We start from the raw sequence: 26611 nt of genomic DNA, 5'->3' as shown, positions 1-26611 counted from the left end.
ACAACAAGCCCCAAAATTACTCCAGTCACACCAATATTTAATCTGTTAGGTCTTTAATTATCACTATTGGAATCAACAATAAAAAAAGAGGTACTCAAAAGCTCACACAGTAAATTCAAATGATTGAAACAAACATGGCTCTCAGTTACCTTTGTGAATAATAAATTTCATACCACTGATGAACAGATCGGGTTTGACAGGGCTGTCCTAACGTTAGAAGAAACAATAGTTTCGATGCAAAATGGATCGAGAATAACTTGAGATGGCTTGAAAGGTCCTAAAGGATGAAATGGAATAAAACTTAATAAATACACAGTATAAAACTCACTTTTACTCTCCAAATGTTCATGTAATGTAAAGACAGAAACCCCAGCACACACCCTCTCCACATTCAAATGCGGCCAAAGAAAAATCGACTAAGAACCAAACAAACTTCGAGAATCCACGTAAGGAAAAAAAAAAAAAAAAAAAAAGATCAAAAAACCATCAGCCTTTTCTTAACATAAAGAACCTGCTGGGAGGTGTGGCTGTCATTAATACACAGAAATGAAAAATCTCTTGTACAAAGAAATGACAAGACATTGACATTAAAGTAAAGTTAAAGGGGGGAGCGGCAGCAGCACGTTGGCTGGTTACCATTACAGGTGGCCTGCAGCCACCTAGTGGCTATAAGTCGTAATGTCACGTGGATGTCAACCTTACACCTGCAGTCACAGCTGGAACATGCCTCTCCTGCTGTCACAGCTCCATAAACTGTAGCTTCAGATCAGAGATCAAACGAATGGTCTCATTACAAAACGAAGGGTAACTAACTAATTGCAAGTGCCAGCTCAGCTCTACGGGTCGCTTTCCTCTGTCAGCGTGCTGCTGCTGCGGCAGCTGGGTGGTGATGATGGAGGGACTGTTTAAAGTGGGAGGAAGCAGACAACTGATAGTCCTGATCACACAGCTAAAGCACAGTTCAGGTAGTAGAAAGGTCCTCAGTCACTGTCAAACTTAATGGAGTTGACTGTGGTGGAGATGGCTCCGCCGCGGTAGCTTCCCCTCTTCTTCTTCGTCTTTTCATGGCGGAATGACTTGCCTTTTGTGAACTTGAGCACATCGTTAGCTTTCTGGCCCCAGTCCCCCGTGGCTCCACGCTGAAGTAGCAAAGACAAATTAACCCGTTGTTAAATCACTGGATCAACCTCAGCAATCTTAGTGTGCAGTGCTGCTGCAGGAGTGATCGCACTGGTCCCTGAACTCACCTTTGCATCAAAGGAGTTGTCTAAGAGACGAGGATCCACGGTTACTTCTTCCTCTCTTATTCTACGGAATGGTACGTTGGAAGACTGAAAGACAAGTTATTTCTTATCAGATTATGGCTCTTTACCCTTCAGGAAAACAATCACCTTTATCCAGCGGCCATCAGTATGACATCTGACACTCACTGGCAACTCAGGCTTAAGATCAGCTTCCAGGTCTTACCTTCTTGTTGGCTTTAGGAAATGTCTGTGGTGTGGTTGTTGCTTTCTTATTTTTCGGTGTCTTGACTTCAGTCTCTTCCTCATCACTTTCCGATGAACTTTCATCTCTGTCTGCCTTTCCGTTGGTACCTGAATGAATCGGGGGAGAGAGAGTGATTTGTGCTCATGTTAGAGGAGAATAATTGTGTGATGGTCACTGCTGTAAGTGCTCCATCAACCTAAGATGCATTCAATTACACAACACTTGGAAAACCAATTAAGCTGGCAAAAATCTCAAGTAGTCATGATTGGATATGAAAATAGGAACGACCGGCCAACCCTAAATGGCTGTGGGATCCAGTGTGCCGCTCACTCATGAATGTTAAATGGCTACTTCCCGTTCAGTATTTGTTGGACACTCACCATTTGTTGTAGGGGTGGTGGGTGCCGTGGCTGCTTTGCGTGGTGCTTCTTCCTCATCTGATGAACTGTCTGAGGAGCTGCTGCTCTCTTTAGCTTTAGTTGCTGAGGCTTTCTTAGCTGTTGCAGGTTTTCCGCTACTTTTTTGGGGCTCTTTTTCCTCTTCGGAGCTGCTGTCACTGGATGAGGACTCCGCTGGGGCCTTCACTGCTGGGGTGGCTGCCTTGCCGTTGGTGACGGCAGGCTTAGCAGGGGTGGACTTGGTCTCCGTCTCGGAATCAGAGCTGTCCGAGGAGTCTGAGCTGCTCTCCTCCGCCTTTTTTGTTGCAGCTGCAGGCTTGGGTACCGCCACTGCCTTCTTGGGTTCCTCCTCATCACTGGAGCTGTCATCACTTGTCTCTGCAGGGGCCTTGACGACAGCAGGAGCAGATTTCTTGGCCACTGCTGCCGGAGCTTGTTTCTTGACTGCAGGTTTGGCTGCCTCATTCTCAGAATCTGAGCTGTCGCTGTCAGAACTGCTGTCTGCTGCTGGCCCAGGCTTTGCTGCAGGTTTCGTCACTGGGGTCGCTGGTTTAGGTGCTGCTGCTTGCTTTGTTTTCACGGGTTCTTCCTCGTCCTCTGAGGAGGTGTCAGAGTCAGAACTGCTCTCTGCTGCAGCAGCAGGCTTTGCTGCAGGAGTGGCAGGCTTTGAGGCCGGTGTAGCTGCTTTAACTGCTGCAGGTTTAGTCTTGACTGGTTCTTCATCTTCAGAAGAGGAGTCAGAATCTGAGCTGCTCTCTGCTGCAGCAGCAGCCTTTGAAGCTGGGGTAGCAGCTTTTGAAGCTGGGGTAGCAGCCTTTGAAGCCGGGGTAGCGGGTTTAGCTGCTGTTGGTTTTGCTTTAGCGGGTTCTTCCTCCTCAGATGAGGAGTCAGAGTCTGAGCTGCTCTCTGCTGCTGCAGGACGCTTTGCAACAGGGGTAACAGGCTTTGAAGCTGGGGTAGCTGCTTTAGCTGCTTTAGGATTAGCTTTAGCTTTAGCTGGTTCTTCCTCATCCTCAGAGGAGGAGTCAGAGTCTGAGCTGCTCTCTGCTGCAGCTGGAGGCTTTGTTGCTGGGGCAGTCTGTTTAGCCACTGGCTTGGCTTTCACTGGTTCTTCCTCCTCTTCAGAGGAGTCCTCTGAGTCAGAGCTGCTCTCCGCTGCCTTGGCTGGAGGTTTAGAAGCAGCAGCAGGAGCAGGTTTGGCTGCAGTTTTGGTGGCAGGTTTTGCTGGAGCCTCATCTTCAGAGCTGCTATCTGAATCTGGGATGAAACACAAAAAATATGTACTTACAAAATTTTGCAGGTAGACACATGAATGTACACTCAGTTGCCAGTTTATTAGGTACACCTGGTCCTGCAATACACAATTGTGTCATGAAGGCTCTGATGTACAAAGGTGTTCATTCAACTGTAACTTTTAGTGCTGCTGAATTGAATAAACTGGAAACAGAGTTTCTAAGAATAGAATACTAGCCTCCATCCCACCACAGACTGGTAGAACAGCATCAAGATTCACAGGGATAGAGTAAATTCAAGGTCCAGCAAGAAATGATTTACTTTTACAGAAATGCTGAGCTCACATGCTAAAAACCTAGTATGCCTTACCTGAGCTTGAAGACTCGTCCTTTTTAGCTGGGGTAGTCTTGGCAGGTGCAGGTTTAGCTGTGGGCTTCTTTGCCGTCTCCTCCTCCTCCTCCTCTGAACTGGAATCCTCCTCTGAGGATTCTTCTTTAGCAGGTGTAACTTTAGCTGCAACAGGTTTAGCTGGAGCAGCCTTAGCAGGAGTCACCTTTGCTGCAGGTTTCTTCACCTCCTCTTCCTCCTCTGAACTTGATGAGTCTGAGTCTGAGTCTGAGTCTTTAGCAGGTGCAGCCTTGGCTGGGGCGGGTTTGACTGGGGTGGGTTTAGCCGGGGCTGCTTTAGCTGGGGTTCCTTTGGCTGCAGGCTGCTTCGCCACCTCTTCATCTGAACTTGAATCTGGAAAGACATGGTCATGAATAAAAACATCCATCTCGTGTTTGGCGTCTGATCATACTGGTAAAGAACATGAGTGAATGGGATTGTGATCGTTACCTGAGCTCTCAGAGCTGGATTCCTGCTTCTTTGCAGCAGGTTTGGGAACACCAGGTTTGGCAGCAGTGGTCTTTACTGCTGCAGGTTTCGCTGTGAAGATTACAGTGCGGTTAGACATGCCCTTGAAAACACCGACACTTCGATTTGGGAAAAGTGGGCACCTCTTACCAGCTCCTTTCTTCTCCTCTTCTTCATCACTGCTGTCTGAAGAGTCACTGTCATCGGCCTTGCTGGCTGCTGGTGCAGCTGGAGCTTTCTGGACTGAAGCAGGAGGGGGGACTGCACTGTATGCTCCTACCAACACAAAGGAAACTGATCAGCATCATAACATACAACATTTTAAGCACGATCAGCTCTTGATGTCTTTGACTTCAGATAAAACTGTTCTGAAGAACATTATGACAGTGAAGTTGACCTTTGGGGTATATAAATGGTAATTTTATCCTATGAAAAATGTGTGGGACATTTTGTCATTACTATTGTATGAATTCGAGTAATGACCAAAAATGTGTTTCATGAGGACACAGTGGCCTTTGACCACCAAATTCTAATCAGTTCATCTCTGAGTCCAAGAGAACATTTGGGCCAAATTTGAAAAACTTCCCTTAAGGCGGTCCTGAGATATCGCCTTCACAAGAATGGACCGGACATAATAGCTTATATCCAAACATTGTCAGGGTGTTATTGTATAGTGAATGGAAACAAAAGAGTGGAGGCAGGTATAAAAACATACCTGCTTTGGCTTTTTTGCTCGGTGGAGCCTCATCTTCAGATGACGAGTCTTCACTGGTTGATTCAGCAGCAGCCGCAGCTGCTTTTACCGGCGCAGGTTTGACTGGAGCCTATCAGAACAGGAGAACACACACTTATTCAGGACGACTGAGCTTATTCTGCATTATTCTAACCTATGGAATGAAGATGAACAAAGACATGTCATAATATTATGATATGGCCAGATTCATACCTTGGCTGTTTCTTCATCTTCAGAATCAGAGGAACTATCTTCACTGGTGCTGTCCTGCTTCTTCTGCGCTGCACCTTTAGCAGGAACAGCTGGTTTGGGTGCTGCGGCTGCACCTGCTTTGGGTTCTATTATTCAGAAGTAAATCAGATAAAACACATTTTTGTTATGAACTCTATTTTAGTTTAAAGTGAAGAGTTCTATCATACAGTAATAATGGCTTTTAGCTCACTGGATGCAGGGGCTTTGGCGGGCGGCTCATCCTCAGAATCAGATTCTTCACTGCTTGAGCTGCTGTCTTTCTTCCTTGCAGCAGGCGACTTTACAGGAGCCTACAATACAGAAATTTGATTTTAATAAGCGCATAAGCATCACAAACATAGCAACAATGACTAGATCTGGGATGGATGTGTAATTTGAAATTTCCTCCTACCTTTACAGGAGCCTTTGCAGGGGCTTTCTCCTCCTCAGAGTCACTGGAGTCTTCACTGGTGCTGGACGCAGCTTTAGCAGCTACTGCTGCTTTCACAGGCACCACCTTGGCTGTTATAACAAACATTAAAGAGAAAGGTCACCTGATAATGCTGATTATGTTTCAGAATGACACATTACTGACAGAAGTCAACCAGATCTGTTACTTTACTTTGTCAAATATGTGGATGCTACCTGCAGGGGCTGCCTTGGTTGGTTTTGCAGCAGCTTCCTCATCGTCGCTGCTCGACTCTTCGCTGCTGGAGCTCTCTGTGGTGGTTTTTGCTTTCTTGGCCGATGGACTGTTTGTATCTTCAGCATTGTTGGGAGTTGCTTTTCGTTTCCTGGCTTCAGGAGACCTGGGAAGACCAAACAGTGATATTAAAAACATACATGTGTCTTAAAATGTCATTTTTAATGCTGGGGAATGGAATATTTATATCTAGAGGGAAAATGGACAGTGATTGGCATCACTTTAAATGGACTAGTTTTAACTGTTGTCAAATGGCCAGAAGTTAAATTTGCTATTAAAGAGCATTTTAATTGGATGTGAGGATATTTTGTTTGGGCTTTGCGGATCAAGTGTGTGCATAGCCAGCAGTGCTAGAAGCCAACACTGTTGGCAGTGAGAGCATTTGATAGGAGAAAAAATTCAGAAAGTAGACGTGGCCGTGTTTGCAAAGCTTATCAATATTAGTAGAACCTACATAAACTTAAGAATTGAAAAAGGAACGAAAAAGACAAGCGACTCACTTCACCCAGAAGTTGAAGATGTTCACGAGGCTTTCTTCATTTTGATCTTGTTGAGTCTGTAGAGAGACATGAAGCAAATCCAGCAGTTTTTTTTTTCTTTTTTATTTAAAGTTTATAGAATTGAACAGTCACTTGCAATTCCCTGCAATGCGCTATGCGATTCCCGGTCACACTCCACTAACGGGAACATTGATTAGCTCTGAATAAACAGCAGCTGAAACACAACTTGTGCTCGAGCCCTGAACGTTACACGTGCTAAGTTCACCGGCGCAAGTATCTGTAGGTGAACGCAGTCCTCGTGCAGTCTGTCTTAACTTCACGAGACAGACAGCACGTCCAGCGGATTGTCAACCACACAAGGTGACCCTCTTACCACTTTAGTCTGCTTCTGGAACTGCTGAGCCGCCTTGGTGAACTTGTTCTCCAGCAGAAATGAATACACGCATTTGAACAGATCACTTGGTGTCGACTTCGACGCCGCCATCTTCACCACGCTCCTTCTGGAAGGGAAGGAAGTGAAAGGAATCCCACTTGTGGGCATGTGCAGAGGCGCATAATGATGACGCCATAGTCGTTACAGTTAATCGCTAAAGAAATTCCTAAATAGCAACAAAGTCCACTGACTATTTTCTCTAAATGACGTTTGGCATAAGTAAAAAAAATACAGCTCTGATATTAGATAGATATTTGGGTTTGGTGGCAACGAAAATTCGTGGTAGAACTACTTTAATTTCCTCTCGGGATTTAAACAAAAATGAAATGTAGTGTGTAGTATAAAAATATATAGTTGTGTGCTGGTTAAAGTAGACATCGTTATTGGTTTAACGCTTCATACACCGCGCATCTAATTTTTAACATGTAATTTTCCACCTATGTCGTTGTCAATATAGGCGCATGATTTATACGTCATCACTAAAGACCTTTCTGTCCCTCGTGTCATAACATGGTCGTCTTTCAACTGGATAATCTGGCATTGACACGAACCCAGTACCGGCGAAACTAAAACGTGTGAGTGAAGCATTTGTTCGTCGACGCCATGCCTCGTTACGAGCTGGCCCTGATCCTCAAGGCGATGCAGCGGCCGGAGACAGCGGCTGCTCTCCAGCGGACAGTGAGGACTCTGATGGAGAGGGGCGCGGTGGTGAGGGACCTGGAGAATCTGGGCGAGAAACAGCTTCCGTACAAGATAACCAAACACAATGAAAGGCACCTCCGAGGGACTTACTTTCTGGTCGACTTCTACGCACCTCCCAGTATCGTCACAGGCTTACTGGATCACCTGCACCGAGATGTGGACGTGGTGAGACCCACTGTGCTGAAGAAGGACGCCCCGGCTTCCGCCAGTAACTGCTGTGGCCTCCAACAGTGATTAAACGTAAGGATTGCCTGGTTTGGATGAAGCCAAGTGCACCTAGTCCCACTCACCGTGCATCTGCTGAGAAATGAAACCCACAGCTTCTGTATGAACAGGAGTCATGTTTTCACCCATGTTGGGGTTCTTGTGTCTACACATGTAGCTGTTCCATGGATGGATTTGGGGCTTCAACTATAGATTATTTTCATCATGTATTAATCTGCCACATGGATCACTTCATCATTTCTTTTGAAGAAGAGCTCAAAGTGATTAATATTCATTGTGTGACATAAAACCAAGGTTAAACAACCCATTATGCTTGTGAAGTTGTGACATCCAATGGTTTGCTGCTTTTTAGAAATCAGTTGTTAAAAACAGAGCAATTGGACTTCACAAATTTTCTGTCAGGGGACTAACCAATTAATTGACTAATCGTATCAACACGTCCTGGGTTAATACGGGAAGAATCCATCATGGATCCACTATGGATGATGTCAGGCAGCAAGGCTGTCCATGAGGGCTGCCCCGTAATACAGGTGTTTATTTACAGCCAAAGAATTTTATCACCAACAGATTAGTGGATTTACTATAATCTAAAAATCTGTGAAAATTTTCAATTTCCAAGTAATGACATCAATTAACATGTTTGTTCACATGCTACAGCCAATAGGAGTGCAGTCCAAAACTACAAAAGCAGTTGTAAAATTTCCCTGTATATGACAACTATATAGGGGTGAATTTTTATATAACTCACTTCTTTGAATTAAATTAAATTAAGGGTCAAAGCTATGCATAATTATGGGCATGGCCACTGTGAGTGACAGCGAGCCACTTGGTTTCAGCAACCAGGCTTCATTCGGCCTGCCTCAACTCCACCGATGCTCCACCTCTTTTTCCATTTTGGGATTAGCTGTTTGGCAGAATCGGGCACTGCCAAGACGGTGACGGCCGGAGCCACTGTCACTGAGCTTCACAGTGACCTATGGGTGACAGCTCGGAGACTCAGTCCAAGTTTCATACAGTTTATTGGCTCAACACTAACTTTAAAGTGGTTGCCAGGCTAGGATTCAAGTATCAGCTTATTGTTGCCAAAACTGATAATATGTTTGTTGTATTTAGTCACCTGTTAGGTAATCAAGATTCTGTGCAGTTATACATTCTGTCCTCGACCTGCCTGCTCGTAATGCTTTGAATTCCTGTGCTCGTCTAACCTTGTGGTCCTTTACGATGTGCCACCTTGAACTAGTGAACTAGATATGTCCCTTATTGAGGTGTGTATTGCTTATTTTTCTGAACATTCCTTTTCCTTTTAGTTTTTAGCTCAGGTTAACGTTATTTTTTTTATCAGGTCAGTCAATTTGCACATTTGTTTGTGATGTTGATGCATTATTCCAGGCAAAAAAATTGGTTGCCTGTTTCTCAGAATGGCTGCCAATGGCAACATGGCAACAGTTAGTGTTGAGCCACCATCAGTACAGGCCAGTTCACAAGAATTTACAGAAATGGTACCGCTGTGTTTATCGCAATGTCGCTATTACCTAGTTTTTCCACCAGAGGGCACTGTTTATTTTTCAGCAGTAAGATTTCATCTTTGTCACAATTCTTTACGAAACAGCAGCAGATCTTGAACAAAAATGCTCATGCTGTCTGTTTATGATGACAAGAAGAGCTGATACGTCATTATTGGAGTTTTTCAAATTCCTAAGTATTGATGTTATCATCCTCAAAAAGTCAGTATCAGTCAAGCTCTAAACTGCTGCCAGTGCAACCCTCCAAAGACTTGATGAAACGTGTTCATGCTGTCTCTGTGCTTAACCCTACCCTGTTTATGGAGATCACAATGTGCTGACAGTGCTGTAACTTAACCCTGTGTAATGGTTGTCCCCTTTGTTTTACAGGTTTTCACAGCTCATATCCAGAAGATGTACAGTGTGATGCTTCGCTCTTTGACCTACGAGATATTTGTTGGCCTAAATTTGGATGTTATGTCATAATAAACAACTTTTTTTTCTGTCTTGGCTGCAAGTTTTTCTTGACTTATTTAAACATTTCAGACATTGTGCTCCACATGATGTTTGGTAATGTCATGGTGATTTCAGTTCCTGCTTTCATTCCAGACCTCGATGCGGTTTAAGCAGTTTTGCATTTTTTAAGCGGTTGAGTAGTGGCCAGCTTGATCACTGTCCTCTGAGAAAATGCTGTTAGTGATACACAACCTTGACACTGCCACTGAGCTTTTCCTCAGTGGATCAAAATGAATGACAAAGTTTTTTCCACAGACTTGTTGATCTTTGTTAGTTGGCTGAATTGGCTTTTATATAGTGGACGTCCAAACACACAGTAATCACAGCATGCAGTTAAAGATGAGGGATCATTTAAACTAATAGTTTTAAGTGGTAGAATTAGCACTGAATCATGTCTCTCAAATGACTTTCGATTTAGACACTTAGGAAAACATGACATTAACTTGACATTAGACTTGATAAGCTAATCAAGTATAACGTAAATATCCTGGTGTTCAGTGTGGAAACATAAAGCGGTAGAATAATTAACCCACAGCTCTCCTCCAACAATGCACAACGATCAAAAACACCACTCGTTTCACAAGCATGGTACTCAGATAAAGGTGTATTTGGATGAAAATGTCGTTCGCTTTGAAAGACTCTTGACTCAAAGGCACTAATTGATCATCAGACACAGCAAGTCCGAGGCAGAGTCACATGTCTCGTTGAGGAGTCAGCTGACAGTGAGACATAAAGGCGTCAACAAGCGTCGCCGCCTGCATTGCAGTGCTAACCATTCTCCACTGAACTCCATCGGCCACCGAAGAACAGACAGACGAGCCCGGAAACAGCGGAGTCATGCTGCTTCTAGCCCTGCTTTTCGTGTCTTCAGGTAATGTCAACACGCAAGGAAAGAGCGAGTGGTGTTTTGTAATCCGGCGGTGATACGATTCAGACAGTCGTCAGCTCAAACAGTAAAGGGTCTTTGCTTGTGCAACTAAGTGCGTTTTAACATGGAAACGCGGAAGCGTTTAAAGGAGCGTTAGCTTTGGTAAACATTAAAAAGTCGACTAACGTTAACAAGCAGGAAACGCTGGTGTATACCAGCTATTATTCAAGTGGGGACAAACTCTGGTTTTATGTCTATAGATAAATGTGCTAAAGTGGTAAAGAAGTTGTGATCCGTGAATCTTGACCGTTTGTCTTTGAGGGTTACAGGCTTTATTGTTGGCCCGCTCGCCTCGGTTAGCAACGGCTCGGCTAACATTAGCCTGCCAGCTAATGCGAGTTGGCTAGCTAAATATTACGACAGCGTTAGCCTGCAATTAAAATTTTGGCTGCATTGAGTCAGTAGTTGTTCTTGTAGATGTGTATGAACTGATTTTGAAAGCATGTTACACGAGCCGCAAGCTAACTAACACTTTCACTTCGGTATAGCTTTATGTTTTGCCATCAAAACAAATCTCTCAGATCCGCCCTAACTTACCTGTTTCAACCACCTAATGTATGTTACTGTAAGCGGTGATGTGTTGACTGCTGGTTTGGATGTACGAGGAAGTTCAGAAAAGACTTACTAAACCAGACACATTCATTTCAGCTTTTATGTAAAATGTCAGTTCTCGGTTTTTGTTCCTCTGGATTTGAGTTTTGATACCTGTTTCTGTTTTCATGCGCACTTGTGCTATAGTTAGCCTAGCTAGCTTATCTTTATGGTCAGACAAAAGTAGGTCAGCGAAATCGACAGTTATTGCTGAAATGAGGTTATGCATAACTTGCATACAACAAGCCTTTTATACGATTACATATTCGCTTGGCCTTGATGACATTGTGGAATGAATGGCATTTTTTATTTCTTATCAGAGCACAGGCTGTGGTTTCTTGCAGTCTATTGACAAAAGTCTTTTCTTACAGTATGTGTGCTTTGTGTATTTAGCGTTTATCTTCAGTTTGTTTTCTTGTTAAAAAGGATTTTACATAAAGTTCACCTTTGCACTTTCACATTCTTGCACGTGCTCGCTGCAGTTATTTCCAAATGTTTCCCATCACAAGCTTTGAGCACAATCATTGCTCAACAAGTATGTATACTCTTTGCTAATCTGTAGCCGTTGAGTTAAACTGACGTGTAGCTTGCTACACTGAACATGTTTCATAGGTCACTTGCTGTTGTTGAACAATGCGATCTGACTCCTATTTACAGCCTCTTGAGCAGAGGTGTGTCATGTGATGCTGATTCACTCACATTATCATGAGTTTTCTGTTTCAGAACCAGTCACAGAAAGTGAGTCAAAGATAGGCCTATAGATGTTACAGCCTTTTTTGCTGACTTCTCAGAAAGTAAAACTAAACTTGTATTCTTTAACAGGCAACTGTTTTTTCTTTTTTGGATGACTACAGAAAGCCAATAGAACTATACAGCAGATGTCATATGCGTCTGTGTTCTTCCTTGTTCGCTGTAAATGCTTTACTGCAGTCTTAAAGTCTTGTGCAGAGATGTCCTCCTCATGGGTACATTGTGTCTCCTTGAGGACAGCTTGTTATTTTGTTTGACTGCTCATGTGACTGAAGCGGAGGGTGGGAGTGCCCTGCCTGCACTGCAACTCTGTTGGTAAGAATGATAAGCAGGAGGGGTCTCACAGTGGTGTAACCGGGTGATATGAATGTTTGTCAGAGCTGCCTGATCCACAGTGCCAGTTCTTGATCGTTATTGCCAGAGGCTACTCACTGGACATCGGTGACTCTTATGCCCCCCCCCCCCCCCCCCCCCCCCCCCCCCTTTAAGTAGGGTTTAAGGGAGTGGTTGTGAAAGCAGGAAACAGTGCTACAAACTACTTTGGTTCTTTTCCACTTCAATAAAATGGAGAACTGTGAACAATTACCTCTTTTTCTTTTTTGCATTTACCCTGAAGATAGTATGTACACAAACATCTGCAACTGTGATGCATGTGTAAAAAATAAATTCCCCCTGTGGTGGTTCATCATGGTCTGTTGCTTCTGATTAGTATTGGCGGACTGGTTTTGGGTGATGGTGAATCATGCCAGAGAGGCATATGCTAATATGACTTTTCAATTTGAGCTGATAGGATTTAGGGTGTTTTCCTTTGGTGCAGTTATGAAACAGTCAAGAGTATTTATTTATCCATAGCGTTCACTGTTTGAACAACTTCTAGCTTTGACAGGGCAAGCCCCACCGATTTTTCTTGACTTCCTCAATGACAGGACTCAGCTGTATTTGGTTTAGGGAGGGTGGAGTAGAGATGGAGCATACTGACAGGGCAGATGATTGAATCTGTCTTTAGGTGACCTTAATGCCAGATTTAAGAAGTTAATGTCTGTCAGACTTGGTAGCTCAGAGGTAAAAGTTCAATTTAAATAATAGAAACGTCTTAAAGTTCAGTTTGTTTCCGTTGATCTTTTGCCTTCCTTTTCTGCAGGGTTTTTTTTTTTTTGAGAAATCTGCAGAACAGAGAGTGGTCAAAGTTGAAAGTGAAATTTTATCAACTTCCTCTTATGTTAACGATTTGAGGAAGTGTGTCAGCCTTGAATATCCCCATGTGGTCATCACTGACATTAGGTTTGATAAGACCATTGTGTCTACTCTTTGTTAAGAAATTCACTGTGATAAAATGTTACGTGCTCTGTGCTTATACAACCCAGATCCAAAGACAAGCTGGGACACTGTGTGAAAAGCAAATAAAAACAGATTGCAATCCTTTTTATACGAACTGTGCCTACTGACACAGTGGTGAACCTCGCTCCATCCTTGCTTGTGAACGACTGGGCCTTTCCAGGATGCCCCTTTTATACCCAATCGTGATACTATCTCCTATTACCTATGAACCTGTTTACCTGTGGAATGTTCCAAACAGGTGTTTTTGGAGCGTTCCACATCTTTCCCAGTCTGTAGATGCTCCTTTCCCAACTTGTTTGAAACATGTTGCTGACATCAAATTCAGAATAGGCAGATATTTACAAAAATCAAGGAAGTTGATGAAGTAAAAATTTGAATATATTGTCTTTGTACTGTTTTCAATTGAGTGTGCAGTATTTCAAGAAGGATTTGCAAATGATCACGTTCTGCTTTAATTGCGTTTTACAGTGTCTCAACTTTTTTTGGAATCAGGTTTGAAGATAATCTACAATCTGGATGACTTTCTGACATGTCTATTCTAGATACCTCAAACAAAGAGATGCAGTGCCTCCTAAAGGAAGAAACTGAGCATTTAATCTGAAGAATGAGAGACCATTTCTGCTTCAACCGTATTTTCCTCTTGATGCAGTAATAACACGTCCAGGAATGCGGTTTTGTCATGTGATGGTTTTCTGACCTCTGTAGTAAAGGTCTCTACAAAACATGAAATTTAACTATTGAAATTTGTCTGTCTTCTTTGCAGCCATAGCATCCCCTCTGCCCGGCACTGAGGAGTGTGCCCGTGGTCCCCCCTACTGGTGTCAGAATGTAAAGACTGCGTCTCTGTGTGGAGCTGTGACTCACTGCCAGCAGAACGTGTGGAACAAGCCCCAGATGGTGAGACACTGCATTTTTTTTTTTAAATACCAAAGTATCATTGAAATGTATAACTGACAGAAGACACATGCTTCTCTCTCTGTTTCACAAATTTAATCGTGTTCTGAACATTTTGTACACCTAATAAGTGGAATTGTTTTTTTTATACGCACATCCAATTGTCTGCTTTCAGAAATCAGTGCCATGTGACTTGTGCAAAGAGGTGTTGATTGTGGTGGAGCAGATACTGAAGGACAATGCCACCGAGGTAAGATTTAAAAAACGAAATGAATCTCTGAACATTGAGATAGCCAAATGAGTTGCCAGCAAATATAACAAGAATGCGGAAGACTCATACCCGTTTATCTCTGTGAGTGCAGGCTGAGGTTCTTGGGTACCTGGAGAAGGCCTGCCAGCTCATCCCCGATCAAGGTTTGACCGCAGAGTGCAAGGAGATGGTGGATAACTACTACCCCATCCTCATGGGAATTATTACTGGAGAACTGGTGAGCACAATCAACCTGTTGGTCCAAGTCTTAGCCTGTTGGTTTAAATATAGATCAGAAACCTGTGGTGGAAGGTCCACTGTCGTAATAGTCAACCAAAATGTCAGACCAGGCACATGACAAGATGTTTCTTTTTAATGGTGCCTTTACAAAGTTAGCATTTAGTATCGTATTAAATGCTTTCAAATAAGTTGGAAACAAGTTTTGACAAAGATTTCATTCAAACTTAATGAAGTTCAGCTTCATCTAAGACTCTTTAGTAAACGGTTCATCTGCCCCTCTGAGTAAAAAAACAAAAAAGGCAAAAGAAGTGGCTGTGAGCAAAGTGCAACGAGCTGAATAAGGGCTATTGATGGGGAAGCCAGTCCAAGTCTAGTGGGAACAGAGTCGTCGTTGTGCAATACTGAACCTCATGACTTGGACCATTTGCCGTGGTTTTGTTTCAACTCTCACCTGCTACAGCCACTTCGGAAACAAAAGATGCACTTGTTCGCAGATCCTATCAATACACGTGACTTGTCCATATATCTTGTTCAAGCTGAATTTCTTTTTAAACGCATTTGACTGTGTGGGTCATCCAGGCTTTGAAGCAAGGAGTAATATATTTACTTCAGGTTACAGCTAACATGTATACAAGACTTTTTAAATACAGCACGATAATGTGACTTTAAAAATGTGCCAGTTATTGAAGTAAGTTTAAATTGTGTGTTTGTTTTAGGAGGATCCCAGTGTGGTGTGTGGTGCCATGGGGCTGTGTCAGTCTCAGCAGGCAGCCCTGGCTAAGGCTCATGCCCAGGAGCAGCTCATGTCCAATGAAATCCCTCCGGTTGACCTTTCCCAGAGAGTGGTGGCTCCCTTCCTCCTCAATGTGCCTGAGCTCCTCTATCCTCAGGACAGCCCCAAGCAGGAGCCCCCCAAAACAGAGTCTCCAAAGAAGGTACACTGTGTAACTCCCATCTGCAGCAGCAGTATGCTTCTCACCTGCTGATGATGCATATCGTCTTCATTTGTCCCTGAATGTTACCTTTCCCGTAGGAGAGTGACGTTGTGTGTCAGGACTGCATCAAGTTCTTGGCTGATGCCCAAGCTGAAGCAAAGGCCAACTCCTCATTTGTCAACTCTCTCATTGAGAATATTGAGAACCAGTGTGACCTACTGGGACCGAGCTTGTCTGCAATGGTGAGAACCCCACACAAGTGAAGGAACTTTGATTAATGCATCTTTTTAGTATTGTACTTTTGATTAAATACCCCCCGTCTGAAAAAGCTGTGTATTAACTGTTCTTCTTCATTGTAGTGCAAGGAGTATGTCGGCCAGTACGGCGTCCTTGTTGTCGAGCAGCTCATGTCCATGGTGAGTGTTCTAACCCTCCTGCTTCTTCTTTTTAAAAGGTTCCACGAAGCCTTTTTATGTTTGCATATTTAAGCCATATTATAACATGAATGGCCATTATATTATTCTAATATTAAATAATGAGCTCAATGAACATCCAAACTAATAATTCTGTGGTAATTTGTGCGCTTCGGTGGTGCTAAGTCCATATCCAGCCTTGCAGCACCACCTGGCCTGCCGACTTTTATTTATTCACACCTTTGAATCGCTTTCTTTGTAATTTTTTTTCTTACTTTCTGCTGTCTTTTTCGCCTGTCTTATGTTTCTCCCCTCCATTCATGTTGTCTTGCTCTGTTTTCTCCTGCTCTGGGTTTTGTGTGCCGCTCCCCAGGAACAGGTAGGTCTCTCTGTGTTCAGCCTGTAGCCTCTTAACCCTTAGCTCTCGCTTCTTGTGCTGTCCACTCCTAGCGCTGCTCACCTGTCACTGTACAGACTCATGTACATGATAATCTAATTAGAAGTGAGACTACTTTACTAAACCTGAACACCCTTGTTCGTCTGGCTAATGTCTTGACACTTACGTGCCTGTTGTATCACTACAGCGAAAGGCCACATTAAGATTCTCTCTCGTGCTCTCACATTTAAATAGGCTTGTGATTAAAGAAGGCAGCTGAGGGATGTACTCGTCTTCACCAACATTGAACAAAAAAAGCACCATCTTGATTGTGCTGTATGTGGCTTTTCTTTCTATAACAATGTGGCTGATCTTGTTGGATGCCTCATTGTCAGGGCTGCACAAGTAAACATTTTTTTTGGCAGTATGGGTCTTTGTTGCTGTGTGTTCGGTACTGGTAAGAAAAAAAAAGCTCCATTAGATGTTTTTTTTGTTTGTTTGTTTGTTTTTCTCATAGAAACTTGTGCATATTGCATGGGCGGTAATGCTGTGGAATGGTATGCAGATTAGAAACACGTGGTTTATGCTAACAGCATGCAATGTGGAAGGTTTTGCAGACTGTTGGCTCTGTATCCTGAAGTAATTTTTCTGTTTCTGTTGTCAGGAGCCCAAGGATATCTGTGTCCATGCTGGCTTCTGTACTGCTATGAAGAAGTCCACTCCCATGCTGAAGCTGCAGCCTGCCAAGACTGTACCTGCTGCCAAGACAGTACCTGCTGCCAAGACCGTACCTGCTGTCAAGCTTTTCCCTGCCACCAAGGTGGAGTCTGCCACTGACAAGTCTGCTAAGGTAAGCCATGGTGGGCGCCATACTGCTGACTCTCATCAGCACTAGATAATGATGCTGATAAAAATCAGCTTCACAGCACAGTATTGTAAATGCACATGAGATTGGCCCCTTTGTGTTCCAGCCCATGGTGCGTGTCCGTGATTCCCCACTGTGTGCCATCTGTGAGTTCGTGATGAAGGAGCTGGAGGCTAGGTTGGAGGATCAGGCAACAGAGGTGGGATGTGTGCTACTAGGACTTTACAGTGTGGCCATGAAAATCCGCAAAACCACTGCCACTTAGTATAGGAATTAGAGGTGCCAAGCTGATCTATTTGTCTTTGTCTCAGGAGGAGGTCATTCAAACTGTGGAGAAGGTGTGCACATTTCTGCCCTCCTCTCTGAGTGGACAGTGTAAGGACCTGATTGAAACCTACGGCCAGGCCATCATTGAGCTGCTGTTGCAGCAGGCTGACCCCAAGACTGTCTGCACAGTGCTGGCACTCTGCAACGGTGCCAGGCGCACATATATCCGTAAGTACTTTTCAAAATGCACTGAATGAATAGGGTAGCTTTGCTGATGCTGAGATGCTTTACAGATGTAGTGCGAAAGTCATATTTAGGTGCGTTACATTTCGTTCAAAGTGCTTCATTAAGTGTGACATCTTTAGGGTGTAGGGCTGGGAACAGAAATTCAGTTTGAAAATAAAACTGAATCCAAAATACGAAGAAATGGGTACCCATAAAAAATATGAATGGTAAAGTCTGCAATATTTATTTATTTTTCAAACAATACTGGAATCAATATGTGGAATTGATGAAATTCAGAGGATACACAACGCTACTGTATGGTCTGTTATTTACTGGTGAAGCTGAAGGTGTATGTCCACGTATGGGTAACAACAGTGGTTTCTTTTCCAATTCTTTGCAGCTGCACTTGACCGTAGTCGCTTTAAGGCTGGTGGCTACTGCGAGGTGTGCAAGATGGCCATTACTTATGTCGATGAAATTCTGGAGAAGAATGCTACAGAGGCACAGATTGAGGAGGCTGTAAGGAAAGCCTGCAGCTTCCTGCCCGACTCTCTCCAGACCGAGGTGAGGAGTTGTGTCTTCTTTCCTTGTGGAACTTCGACCTGTCCTCAGCCTTATATTAACCCGTGCTTGTCTGTGTCAACAGTGCGACCAGCTGGTTGAACAGTACGAGCCGATGCTTGTCCAGCTGCTGCTCCAGATGCTCGACCCAGACTTTGTGTGCATGGTAAGATTAATCCAGAGCTAAATAACAAGACAAGTAATGTGAACACTTATCTACCTTACCCGTTTTTCCAGGAAACATGATCACTCACTTTATCCACAACAATTGAAGTCATTCCTGACGTTACAGCTAATGTCAGTGAACACTACAGTCCTGCAGCCCGTTTTAGCGTCTGAGCTGTGTTTGTTTGTTTGTGTATGGACAGAAAGTGGGAGCCTGTCCTGAAGCTGAGCGCAGGCTGCTGGGAACGGAGCAGTGCAGCTGGGGACCTGCATTCTGGTGCAAGAACATGGAGACCGCAACTATGTGCAGTGTGAGTATTTTCATCATACTCTGACACCCAAACACGTGTCTGACTGCAGGCAGTCTGGATGACCAGGGGGGAGATATGGAGTGAAACTAAGCCGGATGAATATGCCTCCACGCTATCAATGGCTTTTCAGATTGTCTGTCCCTCTATCCCATTTGCGTGAGAGTGATATCTTATGAACTTCTTCAAATTTGGCACAAACATCCACTTGGACTTGAGGCAAACTGATCAGAATTTGGTGGTCTAAGGTCAATGTGACCGTCAGGAATTCAAGAATTCATACCCTGATTATGAAGTTTCACACAAATGTCTCCGCAGATTGTGATCATATGTCACATTTGGTCAGTTACTGAATTGGAGACACTAATCTTGGGTGTCCACCTTGAAACTGTAGAGCGTGGCCTTTTTTCAGTTTCTGAGAGGAGGCATGCCTGGAAAAAGTGGAGACCCAGTCATTTAGGCTATGACTGCAGAGGCTAATGCTGCCCAATAGGTGATCCTCTCGTAGCTGATTGGATACCACAACTGATTCCTTAAACTGATTTTGTAAACTTTTTTTCCCCACACAAGTTTGCTTTGAGAGGCTCGTCTAACCACTCATTTCTGTCTTTCAGGCTGTGGCTCACTGCAAAGACCATGTGTGGATATAGAGGACGAGGAGCACAAAATGACCTGTAGGGAATTAAAAAAATACTGTAGTGCTGCTTTCCACTTTTAATTTTTGTCCTGTTTTTCTTTTTTAATGGACTTGCGTGACTGCAATTTATGTTGAAATTCCTTGTGATATTTTTGATGATGTCATAGCGGAAAGGGACTGGACTTTTGTTGTGTGTCTTTTTTTTGGGGGGGGGGCGGCATATGGGAGGAGTGATTACGTGTATGGTGGCCTGCAGCTTGGCCTGTTACTACTTCACTGAGCGGACATCCCAAAGCTTCACTGTAGAGTTTATCAGTTTTGCGTCATTTGGGTTTTACTTGCTTACATTGCTTTCTGGGTGAGGTGTGTTAGAACGCTTTCGAGTTGTTGTATAATGTTGACACAGCACCAAATGGCTGCTGTTCTGAGTGGTCTTCAGAACCCTCACCCCCCCCTGCTAGAGATGAGATGGCTCAGTGTGTGAAGGATGACTGGTATTACTTTTAGCAGTATGATCCTTAAAGCAGAATTTGTATTTTGTAGAAACCGTTTGTGTTCTTGTTTTAAGGAGCTGATATGGAGGTTATTATTCTGAGTGCACCTCCCACTCACCTCCCATTGTTTGCACTCTTCCTACTGTTTGTAAATCACTGCGTTTCTAACGTGCAGAAAGCATCACAAATTCGATTGTCTGCTTCCAATCCTGAGTCGACCGTCAGGTGATCTGTAAATTTTTAACAATTAAAACGATCCCAATCCACCGTTTCATTTTCTTCTTTCGCTGTCACCTGATTTCAGATCAGTATTCTTATCAAGCAGGTCATGTAAACCTAACTAGTTCTTTGTTTACAGGTTGATCATTTCTGCAGTTGTATGTAGGTCGTTTTAAAGAACTCAACACTGTGCTTAACCTTTGCTATTTAGTGCTTTTGTGACAAAACTGTTTTAGCCTATAATCTGCAGATTGCATAAATTACTGCTACCATCTTTCCAAATGACTGCGTTCAATAAATCTCTAGATTAATTTCTCCAAGGCATTTGCATCCATCTTGCTACAAGAGGATGATCAGTTTATAGAGGATTAAAAAGTTGCCTCATATGGCTGCTAGCCATTTTTTTACATTGTGTATAGCTTCTGAGGAGTAACGTTAAAAAAAAAAAGTGCTCCTTTCAGGCCAAGTTGCAAAGATGCTATACAACAAAAAAATCCAAATATTGAAAATGCAGACAAAGGATTACAGGTTGAAGTTTTTGTTTCTTTTAAACATTAAATATTTACAAAGATACAATGGCTCCATCACTTCCAATGGACTGCAGCTCAAATGCACATCTGAAAATGACAGTAGATACTGGAAATATTTGAGTTATAAAGTCTGCTCAAGCTTGAGTAAAAAGTTTTTAGATGTATAAACCACAACAATTATCAAAAAGTAGCCATGTTTTTCTGACTACGCCTCAACCAGGTGTGCTGCTTCTTTGCCGTCTGTTGAACTAAAATAACATTCACCCTCTACATATCAAATTATTGTATACCACAAATTTTCACCCCTTAAACCAAATAAATTTGTGCAAAATGTGTTTTTATGTAAGGAAAGAGATTAAAGCTTTCTTGTTAAATCACGTGTCCCTTTTGGACTGCACTGACAGGGCAGACGCAGCCCTGAGGCTCACACCATAAGCCCACATCAGTGCAAACATAACACATTAATGTGAGGTATGAAGGAGTTAAGGCTTTATGGTTAAGAGCAGCATTTTTCTCTCCTGGCAGATAACTGGATTACTGATGGTTCTGGTATTCACCATTGTCCAGCTACTGTCTGCTGTATAGCTTGACTTCACCACTTTAAATGACCAGGTTACTGCTTAGCTGGCTGCTTAGATGAGGTGCACGATAAGCACAGAGAAGGCTGATCCAACAGTCAGTCCCAGAATGAGGAAGAAGGACATGACCACTCCTGTGGCTTCTGCCAGCTCCCGAGGTACCACCTTAGGACCATAGATCATTGGTAGAGTGCCTAGGTAGCCATTAGAGAGGCCTAACAGGCAGTTAAAGACCACAGGGTACACGTCATGGGTGAAAAGCACAGTGTGGATGTGGTTCCTTGGCTGGTAGTTACACAACATGAGGAGCGGCACCATGACAGTGCGACACAGCACCAGTACAGGCAAGACTCGGCTGGTGGGACCGGGAACCTGCAGCCAGGCTGTGGCCTGCCTCCCGCAGAAGTCTGCCATGTTGTACAGGAGGAAAGTGGTGAGGGGCACGAAGTAAGTGGTGGTCCATGGGCTGCCGCTGTCTTTTTGGACAGACAGGATCCCCGAGGATACTGCAGGGAACACCGTGATAGAGATGCAGAAGACGTAGAAGACACTTAGGCCGAGCACCCACGTCTTCCTGAGGATAGTCTGCAGCGGTGGGACGGATGTTGTGCTCCCTGTGCCTGCTGCTGCTCCCCCGTCGCTCATCGCCCGTGGATTTGTGCATGTTGCAGCCAGCATGTAGTGTCTGGAGAGAAGCAGAAAGCACTTTCAAATGACTTCTTCAATGTCACCAGTCCAACTGTGTTGAAGGCAGAAGTAAATATTATATGTAAAGACTACAATAATGGTTTCTTTGATAGAGTTCACTGCTACTGACCCGAATCAAACAGCAACTGTGAATTAAATAACTAGAACAGGTAAGTTTAGAATCTTTATTCCAATTACTCTGATGTAATTTGGCACCATCTGGTGGCACACAATGCACACTGTTCAACTCCATCATCTAAAATATCCAGAATCAGAAGTACATTTTACAAGAAACAAGGATGGTATCATCACCTCCACTTGTAAATGCAAACAAAGGTTTGATAGACCGGGTATGTTTCTATATAGGAAGCAGAACATATATGGTTGCTACTGACTGTGAATATCCCAGCCTGGGCAGCAGCAGATACATGATGATGCAGAGCAGGATGAAGATGTCAGCTGTCAGGAAGTAGAACAGAGCGCTCTCTGTCACATCCTTTGCCAATGCAAGGTCCGCTATTGATGCCACCGCACTCAGCGTGCCTCCCATGGCCTGGCCTGAGACAGAAAAGACAGAAGACCTCAGCTTATGAACTGTGCAGTCTGCTAACAAGAGACCCTTAAGCTTCCTTGTGTCCCACCATAATTAACTCTATATATGAAATTTAACCACACATCCATCCTTTTTTTTGCCTTTCGTGGAGAGTACAGTAGATAGCGGACAGGAAGTGAGGGACCGACGGAGACAACATGCAACAAACTGTCCCAACTTGTGTTTAAGGCATTAAGGTCGTTAAGTATTTTGAGCAACATCACTGTTTATTCATTAAAATGCAAATATATGCTACAACATCCTCCAAAATGAAGTCCATCATCTGTTCTATAGGGGGAAGCTACGCTCTCACCAGAGTGTGTCCACACACACAGATGCCATCATGACAATAGTATGTCCCACACATCTTTTACAGTTTAAATAGTGAAGATAAGTTATTTCGTCACTAAACCCTTAATGAAGCTGCTAAATAGTGCATACTGCATGGATTTCAAGACAGTGGAAAAGGTATCTGTATGATGGTACTGTATAAGAGCTACAAACACGGAAGTATCAACAAGATGACCTTCCTGACCTGGATGAGGACTGTACCTGATATAAGGGCCTGAGAAATCCTCATAGGGAAATGGCCACTGATCCCGAACATGCTGCCAGAGAAGAGGTTGGAGGCTCCGCTGATGACAGCCACGCTGGCCAGCGTGCCGATGAAGAACTCCATCCTGCAGCCCGACACATCCACCTTCACCAGCACTGTGGTCACCACAAATACAAACAGGATGACAGAGAGAGACGACAGGATCCGCACATTTGGGGACAACCTGCAGGCAACGCAGATGTACTGAGATTAGTTGGGAGTTTATCAAACACACAAGAAGAAGCAGCGCTGTTGGAACAAGTCAGAAGCTGTTCACTGAGTACAGTCTGTGTACAACACAAATGTGTGACCATAAGTTATTAATTATCCATGTAAACGACAAATATAAAATGCACTCTGCGCTGCGGGGGATGTACAAAACAACAAAACATCCCCTTTGCTCTGTGTTATCTCAGTCAAACACTGATTGACCAAAGTCCAGAGAGAACTGAAAGAGAAGCAGAGCATTTCAGTTCACAGAGTAAATTATATTACTCTTATCAGGAAAGATAAGACATATAGACCAATGGAAACCAAACATTTAGAGATAAAACAACAAGCAAACTGTAATAAAGACACTTTATATTGTAAATACATTATGGTGTACAGCGTGAGACACTCAACAAAGACAAAACCTGAGACGAATGTCCTGTGTGTGCATGCATATGTATGTGTGTGTGTGTGTGTGTGTGTGTGTGTGTGTGTGAGGAATCAACCTGTTTACTAGGAGATAGTTCAGTATCATACACAGCACAGAGGGCACCGTGGAGGCAATGACCAGATAACTTTCAAAGTAGCCCTGTGAAGTTGCAGAAAAGACAAAACATTTAAATTTGCTTGAATATAAGAAGACCCACTCACACAGTGTGTCAAACTAAGTAAGAGGAAGTGGGAGAGGAGAAACACAAAAAAGAAATTCTTCCTTTCCTTTTCTTTGCCTTGGATTCTAAATCAAATCAATCATTAAATTCAGAATATTAGACGTCTAGAATTCATCCAGACCGTTTGATGGAATTATCAGCTGTGTGTCTGAAACAACAGCCTGGCAGTAATTGTACTATTCATGCAAAAACAGGCCCAAGTTGCAAAAAGACTTTCTTTGGTGGTTGCTCAACTATCATGAATCCATTACATCTCGTCTGCAAAGGCAAGCTTTGCAAGGTGTGAGTACAGGTGAGGCAGAACGGCTGAAAACAAAGAATTCATTATTCAGATGTCAAGGTGTTTGTTTTTTTTCTTCACTTTTTCCTGAAGCTGTGAGGTTCTTTCTGCTGACAGATACCAGGAGCGTCTGCCTCCTCCTATCTACTTGACCGGCCTGACTCTAACTCCCTCTACCTTGAACTGAATCACCCTCAACAAGCCTTTTGGCCTGTCTAATTGCAAACTTGTGCAGCAAGGAATCGCTGTCAGATGTGAAAGGACGCTCAGTCCTCACATCAGGATCGTCACAGTAACATGACAAGCATGCACAAATGTGCCTGCGTAGACAACACAACAATAAACAATAAACACAGAGCAGTGGTATTTAGTATCCCTCTCACTCACACTGAGGTCTGAATCTTGCTCCGCACTGCTGCTGCCATGAGTGTTGTTACTCAGTTTGTAGATCCAGTAGTGTTTGGCTGTTATGAAGAAATTCCAGGGCAGCAAGGAGCCGATGCCCATCAGAAAGAAGATGATATACACCAAACAGTAAGAGTCCTCTGGACAGTAGCGCACAGCCAGAGGCACAGAGGACTGTTTGGGCAGGAGCGATGCAGAGGGACTCTGGTCCTCTGTGTCCTCATCCTCAGATACTTGGTGGCTGTCAAGAGCAGACGGGATGTAGGAGGAGTTGAGGCTGGGCTGCACCGGCTCTGCGTCGTCCATTTTCACAGACAGAATACAGGACGCTCACAAAGTGAAGACGAGAGAAGAAAAAGGGGAAGGTCGAGGCAGCAGAAGAACAATAAGACAGGAAGTGTTGAAAAGAAAGCTGTGAAGGAGAAGAAGAGGAAAAAAATCACGAGAAAATCACTGCAAAATGATCATGTCTTTGGAATAAGTGGCATTTGGATGATGCTTACGTCTACTTGTCCAGACAGGAAAAAACAGACTGTGTTTGTTGCAGAGCCATAGTCTGGAGAGACGTCTGTGCTGTCGCTGGTAGAGACCTGTCCAAATGTCCAGATCCTGTGATGCTGCAGTACAGGAAATTATTAGCAAATCCCGGACATGCCGACAGGTATTTTGCAAATGTATTGCTTCATAGATACACAGGTAAAATAATGTAAGACGCAAAATGCTGCTTCCTCAATGGGGACAGAAAGGTAGACAATTAAACAATATGATCATGATTCAGATGTGAAATATGACATGAACACATTGTCCTTTCCTCACTGTACCAACAATATCAACAGGGATCGTGGAATCATTAGTATTTGTCAGAAGCGTGTGGATGTGAACCCTCTGCTCTCCCACAGCAGGAATCAGCCTTCTGAATGAACAAACTGCGGGCTTGGCTACTCCCACACACGGTGGGATTCTTCCAAATGCTCCATCAGATAAAGCCGCTCACCATTTACCACGCTTACTCTCTTGAGGCATGTGATTGTTTGACACATCACACCGACTTTCAGCAATCTCACATTTCTCACGTCTGAAAGTGCTCACATGTAGTTGAGTAAATGATGCATGGAGAAACAGTCACGAGACACAGAGCTGCGGTCCCCAGTCCTATTTCTGCCGCTGACAGAAATAGGCTTGCATTAGCAGAGCTCGCTTGCACAATATGAGGCTATAACTTCAACTGTTCACTGCGACACGTCCGGACAAAGCTGACCTTGCATCCTAAAGCATCATGTGTGCCACTAATGGGGAACCAGTATTCACATGATGCTTACCCAAGGAGAAGCAATTAACGTAACACACACTGGAGCTTCAGGCGTGTCTCCGGTCACTGCAAACAGCTGCTTTCAAGTTTTTTTTTTCTCTATTCGTGGAAAATATATTCTGCTCATTATTAGGTCTTCATTATTACGGTCGTAAGGAGAATAAGGAGAATACGCATTTTATTTGTTTAATACCAACATAAATAAACACAACATATAGGCTAACATCAACTAACATTAAAGGCTAGCTAAGTGGCTATTGCAGCCTTGTATAGAGGAGCTAACTTAGCTAACATACTCGACATGTGCCAAATGTTTGCCCTGTTAAATAAAATAAGAAACATACCTCAGTGTTGGAGACTCACTGGCGGTTACGTCTGTGTTTGTTCTACTCGCTCTACACTCCATTTGGCAGCAAACTTCATTTCTGGTCAGCTGACAAACAAGTTTTTTTCAGACTGTGATCCAGCAGCAGCAACAACAACACGAATACTTCCGGCACGGATCCTTCAGAGTAAAATTGTCATATCTTTATGCAAATCTAAACCACACTGACTTTAAAAAAAAAACGTGTGTTTTGCACAATAGCTATGCAATACATGCACTCAGTACTTCTTCTAGTCCAAGCCCGAACAAAATGTAAGAATTCTGAAAATCAAAATGAAATCTTGAAAGGATAAATAATCCTACTCAGATCGGGAAATGGCAAGTCCACGCCAACCCACTCACTGGAAGTCTTCATTTTATTTCAGATCCAGGGTCGGCCCCGCGTGCTGACCTC

General features: G+C 43.5%; 4 protein-coding genes across 6 annotated transcripts; 2 read left to right on the top strand and 2 right to left on the bottom strand.

The window, feature by feature from the left end:
- Positions 1–21: 21 nt before the first annotated feature.
- Positions 22–6682, bottom strand: nolc1 (nucleolar and coiled-body phosphoprotein 1). Of its 2 annotated transcripts, none has more exons than XM_076743792.1 (14): positions 6515–6682; positions 6142–6197; positions 5584–5747; positions 5351–5460; positions 5150–5249; positions 4921–5045; positions 4690–4798; positions 4125–4250; positions 3957–4046; positions 3489–3860; positions 1869–3143; positions 1468–1595; positions 1248–1331; positions 22–1139 (listed from the first exon to the last, which is right to left on the bottom strand). In XM_076743792.1, the coding sequence occupies exons 1-14, from the start codon at positions 6680–6682 to the stop codon at positions 981–983; spliced, it is 3066 nt and encodes a 1021-aa protein (XP_076599907.1). In that variant the 3' UTR covers positions 22–980. The 2 variants fall into 2 exon arrangements, with proteins under 2 accessions (XP_076599907.1, XP_076599908.1); XM_076743793.1 differs by having other exon boundaries at positions 5150–5237.
- A 363-nt stretch (positions 6683–7045) lies between these two features.
- Positions 7046–9515, top strand: mrps6 (mitochondrial ribosomal protein S6). The gene is made up of 2 exons (XM_076742325.1): positions 7046–7516; positions 9394–9515. Exon 1 carries the CDS (start codon positions 7178–7180, stop codon positions 7508–7510), a length of 333 nt encoding a protein of 110 aa, XP_076598440.1. The 5' UTR covers positions 7046–7177; the 3' UTR covers positions 7511–7516; positions 9394–9515.
- A 741-nt stretch (positions 9516–10256) lies between these two features.
- Positions 10257–20023, top strand: psap (prosaposin). 2 transcript variants are annotated; one of them, XM_076743787.1, is made up of 14 exons: positions 10257–10390; positions 13890–14023; positions 14196–14270; positions 14383–14508; positions 15227–15445; positions 15544–15687; positions 15805–15861; positions 16899–17084; positions 17206–17298; positions 17411–17594; positions 17992–18155; positions 18238–18318; positions 18521–18628; positions 19240–20023. In XM_076743787.1, exons 1-14 carry the CDS (start codon positions 10357–10359, stop codon positions 19273–19275), a joined length of 1641 nt encoding a protein of 546 aa, XP_076599902.1. In that variant the 5' UTR covers positions 10257–10356; the 3' UTR covers positions 19276–20023. The 2 variants fall into 2 exon arrangements, with proteins under 2 accessions (XP_076599902.1, XP_076599901.1); XM_076743786.1 differs by having other exon boundaries at positions 15805–15867.
- Positions 20024–20499: 476 nt separating this feature from the next.
- slc29a3 (solute carrier family 29 member 3) lies at positions 20500–26300 on the bottom strand. Its single transcript, XM_076743788.1, has 7 exons — positions 26177–26300; positions 25027–25140; positions 24506–24935; positions 23674–23756; positions 22915–23141; positions 22166–22328; positions 20500–21768 (listed from the first exon to the last, which is right to left on the bottom strand). Exons 3-7 carry the CDS (start codon positions 24827–24829, stop codon positions 21138–21140), a joined length of 1428 nt encoding a protein of 475 aa, XP_076599903.1. The 5' UTR covers positions 24830–24935; positions 25027–25140; positions 26177–26300; the 3' UTR covers positions 20500–21137.
- Between the last annotated feature and the right edge of the window lie 311 nt (positions 26301–26611).

The sequence above is a fragment of the Chaetodon auriga genome, chromosome 11, assembly GCF_051107435.1.
Source record: "Chaetodon auriga isolate fChaAug3 chromosome 11, fChaAug3.hap1, whole genome shotgun sequence".
NCBI classification, from domain to species: domain Eukaryota; kingdom Metazoa; phylum Chordata; class Actinopteri; order Chaetodontiformes; family Chaetodontidae; genus Chaetodon; species Chaetodon auriga.
This window is presented reverse-complemented; position numbering and strand designations above follow the sequence as displayed.